This window comes from Mastomys coucha, unplaced genomic scaffold (genome assembly GCF_008632895.1).
Source record: "Mastomys coucha isolate ucsf_1 unplaced genomic scaffold, UCSF_Mcou_1 pScaffold17, whole genome shotgun sequence".
In the NCBI taxonomy this organism is placed as follows: Eukaryota; Metazoa; Chordata; class Mammalia; order Rodentia; family Muridae; genus Mastomys; species Mastomys coucha.
In genome coordinates this window covers 28,369,983-28,381,008 of record NW_022196899.1, presented here as the reverse complement: position 1 = coordinate 28,381,008, position 11,026 = coordinate 28,369,983, and the positions used below count along the sequence as shown (strand labels likewise).

General features: G+C 45.7%; 2 protein-coding genes across 5 annotated transcripts in view; both read right to left on the bottom strand.

Annotated features, from left to right (window-relative positions):
* LOC116095085 overlaps positions 1 to 11,026 on the bottom strand; it is a 136,839-nt gene that overhangs the window by 36,225 nt on the left and 89,588 nt on the right. Inside the window, exon 3 of one of the 4 annotated variants that reach the window (XR_004120433.1) lies at positions 2,977 to 3,084. The exons of the other annotated variants lie outside the window; for them this stretch is intronic. The gene's annotated coding sequence lies outside the window, so the exon portion shown is untranslated. The remainder of the gene's footprint in view (positions 1 to 2,976; positions 3,085 to 11,026) is intronic. 4 annotated transcript variants of the gene reach the window in all.
* Sox2 (SRY-box transcription factor 2) lies at positions 3,785 to 6,421 on the bottom strand. Its single transcript, XM_031376603.1, has one exon. The coding sequence runs from the start codon at positions 5,826 to 5,828 to the stop codon at positions 4,869 to 4,871; it is 960 nt and encodes a 319-aa protein (XP_031232463.1). The 5' UTR covers positions 5,829 to 6,421; the 3' UTR covers positions 3,785 to 4,868.

The following is an 11,026-nucleotide window of genomic DNA, read 5'->3' as shown; positions in this document are numbered from 1 at the left end:
AAAAAAAAAAAATCCCCACAGAGATGCAAATTATTTTAAAGTAATAATAGTAGGGTGGGGGTATGGGAGGGATTGTGAGCTCCAGTCTTGGTAAAACAGTTACAGCCAAAAGAAACTCCAGGAAGAAAAATATGAGTGCCTATTTTTCAAAACTTTCAAAAGCAATGGGGGAGGGATTTGCAGAGAGAAAAGTGCTTTCAATCACAAGATAGATTGATAGGCAGGCAGACAGACAGACAGACAGATAAGAGATGCCAACTAGCAGGTGATCAGGCCACAGTCAGACCTCAATTTCAGAGCAGTTAGCTATAAACTGTGAGCAGTTGAAAAGTGTAAACCTTGAGCACACAAAGGCACAATTTAATTTCACTCTTCTAATGGTTCTAAATGAAGACCCCAGCACCACGCAGTTTAGCAGTAGTCCTTACCCCCCTCCCCAGGCGCTGATCAGCCCCTTTTTAATGTGAGAAAACTGGCAGCTCAAACCCAGTCAATGGAGCGCCTACAACAAAAGTTCTGAAAAGCTGAATGAATTGGGCTGTAATTACTACCCCCCAGCTTATCTCTCATTCATTCAATTTATATTATTGTGAAGGAATCTTACTCTCAAAATCATTCGATTACCATTTTACCTAGGGTCACGGAGGAACCGGTGACATGGCAGGGATGGGCGCCCCCCCCTTACAGTATTCAGACCAATAGGAGAAGGGGGACCACCTTGCACCCCAATTTACTCTGCTATTACTAGAATTCAGTACTCTAAGCCTGGTGCCTTCCATTTCAAATCTTTGTTTTTATAGTTAAAGAGGAATATGTACCCTACATTCAAAGCCTGATAGGGAGGGGCTATGAAATACTCTGACTTTGCTCTTTAGACAGGCGGGGGTTATATGAAATACTACCTAGCTTCCCCCACATCACAAACTCTAGGAGATCTTGCTAGACACGAAAACAAAATGAACATAAATTATTATATTTTTTTCCCTTTTAAACTAAAAATAGTCACTGAAATGGGGTGGGGGAGAGTATTTCTCTCCCTTGGCCTTGGAAAACATTTCATGAAAAAAAAAAAAAGTCAGCTTGGGCATGCCAGGACTTCACACACCTTTCCATTTGAGATGCTGCTGACAGCCTCGGGAGGCTTCCCCACTGCAAGAATGTGTCGCTTTCCAGAAATAAGTACAGCTATTACATCCAAATCTACTAGCAGTCTAAATAATTAATTGAAGCATTGCTCTTTGACCTTGAAAAGTCCAGTAGGGACACATTTATAGTAATAATACCTCCGAATGAGCCCTTGTCAAATATTCATTTAGTGGTTAATGTGAGCCATTTTCCCCTGGGAGGGTCTGTGATACCAGCTTTCCGGCATTGGCAAAGGAACCTTGTTAATCTACTCCCGCTCAGCAAAATATTTTAACACTCTTTAAGATATGGAGGGGGTGGGTGTGGAAGAAGAGATGTAGCAAGAACAGATTATATGCTCATCCTGTTACGGATTTCTAGTCTGTATAAAGTCAAAGCAACATTTAAATTCCCCTCTTGACTGAAAATGAAGCCTCATTGACTGTAATAAAATTCCTAGAAAAGAAGTTACAGGCAGCGACAGCAGCAAGCCCTGTCTGGGTAGAACTAGGACTTTATCTCTTTTCTTAAAAGTGAAATTCTTCTTTAAAACTTTAATATTAGCCTATGTAAGCAATTACACACACATCTTGAGAACTGTTTTACTTAGTGAAATGGGTAACACAGCAGTGTTCTTCATCTGCAGTTTATCAAAGCGTCTATATTTGCAAACAAAATAGTTTGGCTTCTACTTTTAAACTATTTGGTTTGGAGATATGGTGGGATAAGAGGAAGAACGCGGCTTCTCCTGTTTTGCAGTGATAATCATTTAAATGAGTTCAGCTGTCTCAGGCAGTTCATGCTCTTCTGTCTTGCAAAATATTTGAACCTGGGCATCTCCCCAAAGTGTTTGATTTGGAAGTCGGAAGTCGGGTCAATTATTGTAACTTTTATATATACCCCTAAGATATATTAATTTTCAAATATATACATTCTATATTGTCCATTGGCTCGAGTTCCAGGACTATCCTCCCCTCTTCCCCAAAACTACCGTTTGGTTCTTTATTCAAAGTTTCTTTTATTCCTATGTGTGAGCAAGAACTGTCGAATGTGCTCATTACCACGTGAATAATCCTATATGCATTACAATGGCTGCCCGAGCCCCGGGAAATTCTTTTAGAGTCTCTGCATTAATTAGAGGGGAAACTGCCTAGCTTGGACTGGGAACCGAATATATGTCCCTTCCCAGTACTTTACCCTAAAACGAAAATAAAGAAATACAACCCAATCTACACCTGAAGTGTAACGACCGAGAAGAAATATAAACACAGAAAACAAGACCTTCATAATCATCCACGGAACATTAGTAGCTCTTCAAGAAAGAAATTACTTTCTTGCAAAAGAGGCGACACAGGCCTAGAGGCTGAGAGAACTGGCAGCGGCCGGTACCGGTTGAAGGTCAGAAAGCGCCACGGGATCCTAACTTCTGCAGAGGTGCAGCAAGAAGGACGTTCTAGAAATAGAGAAGCAGTGCAGAACTCATAAGGCCGTCCCATTCCTGGTTCTTGGTGCCTTTGATAGAAGATGACCAAAGCTAGGAGCCAAAAAAAAAGAAAAAAAAAAAAAAAAAAAAAAAAGCAAAGCCGGCCAGCAGCCTCAGCTATGCCAGACCCGCTGGTTAACTTAAAGACCATGGCGGTCCCCGCAACTTTTCCTCTCCAGCCGAGGACGTCGCCAGTCTCTACTTTTCCTGGGGGGGAAACCCCAAAAAACAAAACAATCCAACAAATCCAATCTCGTTTTCCCACCCTCTCTCCTCCCCCTCTCTCTACTACTATAGTAAAACAGTTAACAGATCAAAAGCACAATCATGTCCAAATGTGATCAGAGCACACAATGCAAAATATCTACCTCGGAGTCGAGAGCTTTCTTCTGTAATATGTCTGTTGCCTGGCTTCTCTTTTGCGTGTAACCAGCTGCAGAGATTTTCCGATTTGGGACTACAGGCTTGGACCCGCGCTGCCAAATTAAGAAGTGGAATCCGGAGTGGGGGGTGGGGGAGAAAGGGGGGAAATAAATAAATAAAAAAGTCCATGATAATTAAGGGAATTTTGCAAGCCACTCTTCGCTTTTCCCTCACCCCAAACAGGAAAATGTAGAGGACAAAGTTTATGAAGTCAGGAAACAAAGACAGAAAACCACTTGTTTCCTCACACAATAGCAGGGCTAGAGTCACTCAACCTACCCCGCAGAACACTCGGCGTGTCTACTTTGTAATTATTCCGATACAAGAAGCATCATTTTCCCCTGTAAACCACATTTCAAAGGGCCATTGTGTTGTGAAGAAAATGAAAACCAACCCAGCCAACCTGGTTCTGATTTGGCTCGGTACCCCATCTGCTAAGCTACACGAAAAATTTCAGAATTGACTCGTTCTGGCAACAAGTGCTACAAGAGAGCTTAAGCCTACATCACATTTATTCAAGCTGTTCAGGAAAGGAGGGGGTGGACTTACAATATATGCCTCTAGTTTCTATTCTAGAAATGTCAGCGCATTTCAGTTTCCCGTTATTAATCATCCAGCCATTTTTTTCTTCTACAGTTAACGTTAACAGACATTGCTGGTAACACCAAGATCTTGGTGGCTGAACAGTAATTCAGTTCCCCAAGAAGTTATGTGTAAGCATGCTAGCCAAAGAAATGAAAGACTCAGGCATAATTTCAGTGTCCATATTTCAAAAATTTATTTCTCTCAAACTGTGCATAATGGAGTAAAAACTTAAGTTGAAAATGTAGCTGTTATAAGGACGGTATTAGTTCAAATATATACATGGATTCTCGGCAGCCTGATTCCAATAACAGAGCCGGATCTTTTAAAATACAACTACTGAAAATAAAAGGGGGGAAAAACCTTAAAATATCACAATTTACAGAAATATTACAAACCATAAGAAAATATTTCAAACACAGTAATTCCATACTTTTTATGTGAACAAAATGGAAGGGTGGGATTGAACAAAAGCTATTATAAATTACCAACGATATCAACCCGCATGGACATTTTTTTTTTGCCTTTAACAGTAAGTTAAAAATTTAGTACAATCTAGAACGTTTGCCTTAAACAAGACCATGAAAATGGTCTTGCCAGTACTTGCTCTCATGTTTTCCTTTTGTACAATTTTAAAACTAAAATGTTCAAATCCGAATAAACTCCTTCCTTGTTTGTAACGGTCCTAAATTTAAGCTGCAGAATGAAAGCCCAGCAAGAACCCTTTCCTCGAAAAATATTGGCAAATTCTCAGCTTAGAAACAATGGACATTTGATTGCCATGTTTATCTCGATAAATACTGTACAAAAGTTGCTTGCAAATATTAAAACTTTTTTCATCGCCCGGAGTCTAGCTCTAAATATTACTGGTAAAGACTTTTGCGAACTCCCTGCGAAGCGCCTAACGTACCACTAGAACTTTAAAAAAAAGTTTTGCGTAGTTTTTTTTCTCCAGATCTATACATGGTCCGATTCCCCCGCCCTCCCCGCCGCCCTCATGTTTTCTCTGTACAAAAATAGTCCCCCAAAAAGAAGTCCCAAGATCTCTCATAAAAGTTTTCTAGTCGGCATCACGGTTTTTGCGTTAATTTGGATGGGATGGTGGTTTCTTCCTGCAGCTGTCAGTTTGCTGCGGAAGATTTTTTTTTTCCTTTTGAGCATATCAGATTTTTCTTACTCTCCTCTTTTGCACCCCTCCCAATTCCCTCGTATCTCTTTGAAAATCTCTCCCCTTCTCCAGTTCGCGGTCCGGCCCTCACATGTGCGACAGGGGCAGTGTGCCGTTAATGGCGGTGCCGGGCACCGGGCCGCTCTGGTAGTGCTGGGCCATGTGCAGTCTACTGGGCGCAGCGGGCTCCGGCACCTCGGCGCCGGGGAGGTACATGCTGATCATGTCCCGGAGGTCCCCGGCCTGGCAGGGCGCCCTGGAGTGGGAGGAAGAGGTAACCACGGGGGGGCTGGAGCTGGCCTCGGACTTGACCACAGAGCCCATGGAGCCCAGCGCCATACCGGGGGTGCCCTGCTGCGAGTAGGACATGCTGTAGGTGGGCGAGCCGTTCATGTAGGTCTGCGAGCTGGTCATGGAGTTGTACTGCAGGGCGCTGACGTCGTAGCGGTGCATCGGCTGCATCTGCGCCGCGCCGTGAGCGTTGAGGCCCGGGTGCTGTGGGTAGCCCAGCTGCTCCTGCATCATGCTGTAGCTGCCGTTGCTCCAGCCGTTCATGTGCGCGTAGCTGTCCATGCGCTGGTTCACGCCCGCACCCAGGCCGGCACCCACCCCAACCCCGCTCGCCATGCTGTTCCCGCCGGGGGCCAGCAAGCCTCCGGGAAGCGTGTACTTATCCTTCTTCATGAGCGTCTTGGTTTTCCGCCGCGGCCGGTATTTATAATCCGGGTGCTCCTTCATGTGCAGAGCGCGCAGCCTCTTGGCCTCGTCGATGAACGGCCGCTTCTCGGTCTCCGACAAAAGTTTCCACTCGGCGCCCAGGCGCTTGCTGATCTCCGAGTTGTGCATCTTGGGGTTCTCCTGGGCCATCTTACGCCGCTGCCCCCGGGACCACACCATGAAGGCATTCATGGGCCTCTTGACGCGGTCCGGGCTGTTCTTCTGGTTGCCGCCGGTCGCCGCCGCCGTGGCGTTGCCTCCTCCGCCGCCGCCCCCCGAAGCTTGCTGCGGGCCCGGCGGCTTCAGCTCCGTCTCCATCATGTTATACATGCGGGCGCTGGGCGCGGGCGCGGCCCGCCGGCGGCCGCCAACCCTCGGCCCGGCCGGGACTGCGGGGGCCGCGCGGGGGCCGGGATGCAGGGACCGCGGGCGGGGGCGTCGGCGTGCACTGCCCCGCGCGGAGATCTGGCGGAGAATAGTTGGGGGGAAGCGGAGCTCGAGACGGGCGAAGTGCAATTGGGATGAAAAAACCGGCTCTCTCCTCCTCCGGCCGCCGCGATTGTTGTGATTAGTTTTTGGAAAGGCTTAAGCCTCGGGCTCCAAAACTTCTCTCCTTTTCTTTCTCTCTCCTCTTCTTTCTCCCAGCCCTAGTCTTAAAGAGGCAGCAAAGTACTTTTCCCTTTTTGCAAACACTCTCTTCTCTGCCTTGACAACTCCTGATACTTTTTTGAACAAGTTAATAGACAACCATCCATGTGATGGGGGCTGTCAGGGAATAAATGGGTTTCCGGCGGCCAATCAGCGAGCGCCGGCTCCTGCGCCGGAGCCCAGCCTCGCCAGAGGGTTTTGCATGAAAGGGGGCGGGGCCTGCCGCGCCGCCGAGCGAGCCCAGCAGAGCGTTGTGCCCCGAACCGCGAGGGGGAGGCGGGCCCGCAGGCTGCAGCCGGCCGCTGGGGAACCTTTGTATCCCCCCACCCCCTTTCTCAGCAACAGGTCACGGTGCACGCCTGTTCGAAGGAAGTGGGTAAACAGCACCAAGACGACAGCTCCTTTCCCCCACGCTACGGAATATTGGCTCTCTCTTGGGTACATAAGGGTGGATGGGGCGCGGGAAGCTGGGGCCAGGGTGGGGCAAGGCCCATGGGTGGTTCAGGGCGACCGTCCAACTAGTATTTCAGGAAGCTGGCAGGGCCGGAGGTAGTGTGCCATTGTTCCTCCGCTCATCCGCGGCACTGCTCTCTGTCCCAGCCCCTCTTCCAACCTTGTTGGCAACACCCACTCACCCCCTCTTCTCACAGTATACACGAGAAGTTAGACCCAAGCCTCAGGCCTCAGCGCCCTCCTGGCTTCCTAGTCATCGGCTCTGTTCCCAAACACGAGTCCTCTGCCCATGTGGCTGACTGTAGAGCAGAGCTGGGGCCAGGCCTTGTTCACTGCCTTCTCCTAGGCCGACTCAGGTGTGGCTCAAGGAACCGCAGCACGTGTCCTCAACCCTAACTCCCTCTCTCCTCCACCAGTCTGTCCCATCCAAAGGGTGCTAAGGCAAAGCTTGAACTCTCCTCCCTCTCTAACTCCCAAACCAACCCAAGAGGATTTCATTGGTGGCAATTTCAGATGAGACCTTGGGGGACGAAAGAATCAACAGAAAGAAGCTCCAGAGTGCAGGAGATAGGGGAGGGTCACGAAATTTCCTGGCATCCCACGGGGAGGCACGGAGGTGGCATTTGGGTTGCGCTCACAAACTCCCTCCCACGCTGCGTTCCCAGGATGGGGCAGCGCAGCCCCCATTGCCCCTGCTGACTAGCACGGTGGTAATCGCGAAGGCCGGGCCGAGAGGCGCCTGGGCCTGGGAAGCGCGCGGGGTCCAGGGGTACAGGTGCAGGCGGCGTGGGCACAGAGAAGGCCCGCCGAGCCCGAGGAGTCGGGACCGAGCAAGCCCAAGCTGTAGGAGAATGGGTTGGGGGGCAGGGGTAGGGGTTCAAGAATCTTGCCCGCCCAGGACCTGAGAGGGTAATTTTAGCCGATCTCCTATTGTCCAGACGTAAAGATTTCAATCGGCAGGCGCTCAAAAAGCCCAGAGCCACAGCACCACGTCCGTTACAAATAGGTAGTTTTGTTTCTCTTGTTGTCGCTACACGGAGTCAAACAAAGCCCCGTCTAAGTTTCCTTCCACTCTCTTGTTGGAACCTTTGTGGCTAAAATGCACTTGGGTACAAAAGAGGGGAGAGAAGGAAGAAAGTCCTGATGCCATTTTTTTTTTTTTTTAAATAAAGAGCTTAAACCATCAGGGTTACTTATTTTCTTTTTCTTTTTTTCCCTGCAATACTCTCGCGGCCCCTCCTCCCCTCATCTACCCCAATTCTGCCAAAAGAAAACGTTCAGAAGGGTATCTGCCGGCCACGCTCCGCTCATTGTCCTTACAAACTGCCCTGTTTATTCTTCCCTCACTGCCCACCACGGCCTCTTCCCCACCCCCACGTCTCTAGTCCCTATTCGCCCAGGCTTGGCTGTTATTGTCACACTCAGCTAACTATGCCCACTTTAGACCCAGAAAAGTTGTGGTAAAGAATTTTTGTAAACTTGAAATAAATAATTTCTTCTCTACTCCATCCTCTCCCTGCCTCAGGTTCTCCTTAAGTTTTGGTTGCTTTAGTTCTTGGGTACCCGGAAAGGACTTATAGAAACGCGTAAATATTTGGGACTCTTCAAATTGAAGCATTGTTTTCCGCTTAATCGGGGTGTACTGTTACGCTCAACACGAATCTCTGGAGACTAGAGCAAAGGTTGAGCTAGGGAAGGCGGCCACCGACTTTTCAGCGCGTCTAGTTTCTGAGATGTGGCTGCTGCGCCCCCTGCTGGTGGACTCGCTTTTCCAAGACTGCTTTTACCTTTAAAAGAAGGTGTGTAAAAATAAAGTTAAAAAAAAAAAAAACCGAGGAGGATGGAAGATCAAACTAATTACACATAATCTAAACAAAAGAAAAGTTAACATATCATATAAGCCGTGGGACGAAATCATAAGAATCAAATTTAATTTGCTTAACTTAGAAATGTACATAGAACCGCCAGATAAGTGGGAGGTTAAACGAGGGGAAAATAGGTATAAATTATGAGATTCAAAGTATGAATGAATTATGATTGTCCGCGCGCCACGAAGGGCAGGCCGAGCATTTACTTTGTGATTGTTTATGTATCGGTAGGTGCTTAATAGCGTTTTTCTGAAAACTTAGAAAAAGCTTATGGATAATTAAGTTTGAAGAAAAAAAACCCAACGAGTTGATGTGGCGAATATTTATTAATATAAATACTGATAATGGGGACGATAAAAGAACATCTCTTTAAATCTTGATATCTTTCTTTCAAGGTTAGTAGGAAGCAGATTTTTTTTCTTCCCTCATTGGGATAGTCTCTGAACCTCTCAGATGTGTGTTTGCACCTGAACTCTATAATAATCTACTTAAAGAGGGTAAGGGGTCTGGCTAGGTCTCTTGTTAATTGCTTTATCATATGAATAAACTATGGGAGTGCATTACAGTCGTGTTATCATTTGTAGTATTTATTTGCAGCTTTATTTTAATTAAGTCTACTGTACTTATCAGAGGCAATAAACTAATGGTGGCTGGTGTTTATGCATAATAATGTGCCACGAAAATAAGATTAAAGAAGATGGCGATAGCAAAACCCATTTTCTCATTAGAATATTTTTAGAACATATTGAAAAAAAATTAGATCACTGGCCACCCGATTTCAATCCAACACCATCATAGTCCCCTAAGTATAATAACAACTATAACAGCTCTAGCCCATGACAGAGGCAAGCCTCTTTTGGGGTTATAATAGCTGACTACAGTACCAGCAACAATACACCATTGACTAGCAGACAATCAGAAAAAGGACTTGGAACAGGGTCCTTCATCCTCTGAGAATTTAAAATGTTGCTACTGGCATAGTTTATGAAAATTGGAAGTGCTTCATCTAATGTAACACTTCCCTTCACGGGCAGCGAAAAGCTGTACACTTTTAGACCAGCATTAGTGATTAGCATATGCCTGGAGTAATCAGATTTTATTTTGCTCTGCTATTGGCCCAAGCCAGAAGCCTTAACTGCCAAGTATAACCCAATTTATTTAAAAATCTTTTACATTTTTCTCTCCTTGAGTATTATATCTGAAGCCAACTGACAATGTTGTGGAGGTGCGGACTGTAGACTTATTTTTTTCTTCTTAGTGGCAAATAGAGGTTTAAGTTGCAGTAATTAGCGAGAACTAGCCAAGCATCTTACTATTATGATGCTTGTTAAAAACGCTTCGCTCCTGCATCTGCATTTGAGTGGGTTCCCCTCCTCTCCTAATCTCCTTATGGAAATGAAGGCGAACGGCAGGGGACCTGCAGAGTCTCGGAGAATGCCCTTGTTAACTGGAATTTCTCAGCATTGCTAATTAGCAGAGTTTGACGACCACCAGTATTGGGGGAAAGCTCTGTTTAACCACTCGCCAACCATTCCGAGGAAGAGCAGACTAATTTTATTTTGTAATTAAAATCTGAAAAGGGCCCTATTTGACAGTTAGGGCTATGAGAGTTTTATCTCCCTGAGAAATAATTACTGCCTTGATAACTCAATTTTCTGAAAAATGTCAACTGTGGGCTCCAAAAGTTTTAATTTCATTACATAAGGAAAAGGAGCAAGAAAAATAGGAGAAAATGTACAGAAAGGCTTTCTAATTCTGGAACTGGTTAAATATATTGGGAACCAGCTTTAACCAAACAAAGTGCCCCCCCACCCCTTTGTTAAGTTCTTCTTTCCTTTAAATGCTAGCCATGTAAGCATCTCTTCTGACCACAACCATAGCAGGGATCCTTCTGCAGCGAGGAAAATTGCATCAGAGCCTGGCATTCAAGAAGCAAATAAATCCATAAAAACTGAAATACAGAAACTATAGAAAAGTTCATGAGTTTAAAAGCTGAAGATGCAGAGACTATTGGAAGGGTTAGGGAATGGCTGGTGACTCTGATGAGGTTCTATTTGTCTGTCCTCAAATACTATAGAAAAACAGAGAATGTATGCTTCCTTCTGCCCTCTCGGTCAGTCCACATGGCAGGTGGGGATACTGCTGAGCCTTCAGAAGGACCAGAGCTTTAAGATTTAGGAAACACAAATGAAGATAGCAAAATTAATTTAGAAGATTTGTTTTCCAAATAAATAAGTACATAAAAATCACATACCTTCCAAAAATAATCAACAAGAAATGTGCTAGAAAAATTAGGCTATAGAAAGTTAGGAATTAGAAAATGAATCCCATTACTGTGGCGCACCCTTTCCTCCGACCTGTTTCCTTCACTGAAAAACTTGTAGGGGAAACCTTAATTTTTATAGTATGACTTTGAGGAAAATGGCTGTTCTCTCATTGGTGCCTTACCCATCCTATTTTCCTCCTATGTTCAATGTTATATTTGCTAAGTGTGAGAGATGACTGACAGGATCCATAATCCATTTTTCAAGATGCTACAAAGAACAACCATAGACTTCT

Bases quoted from the DNA above. Each gene is read 5' to 3' on its own strand.
- Sox2 (XM_031376603.1), bottom strand. From the start codon at position 5,828: ATGTATAACATGATGGAGACGGAGCTGAAGCCGCCGGGCCCGCAGCAA.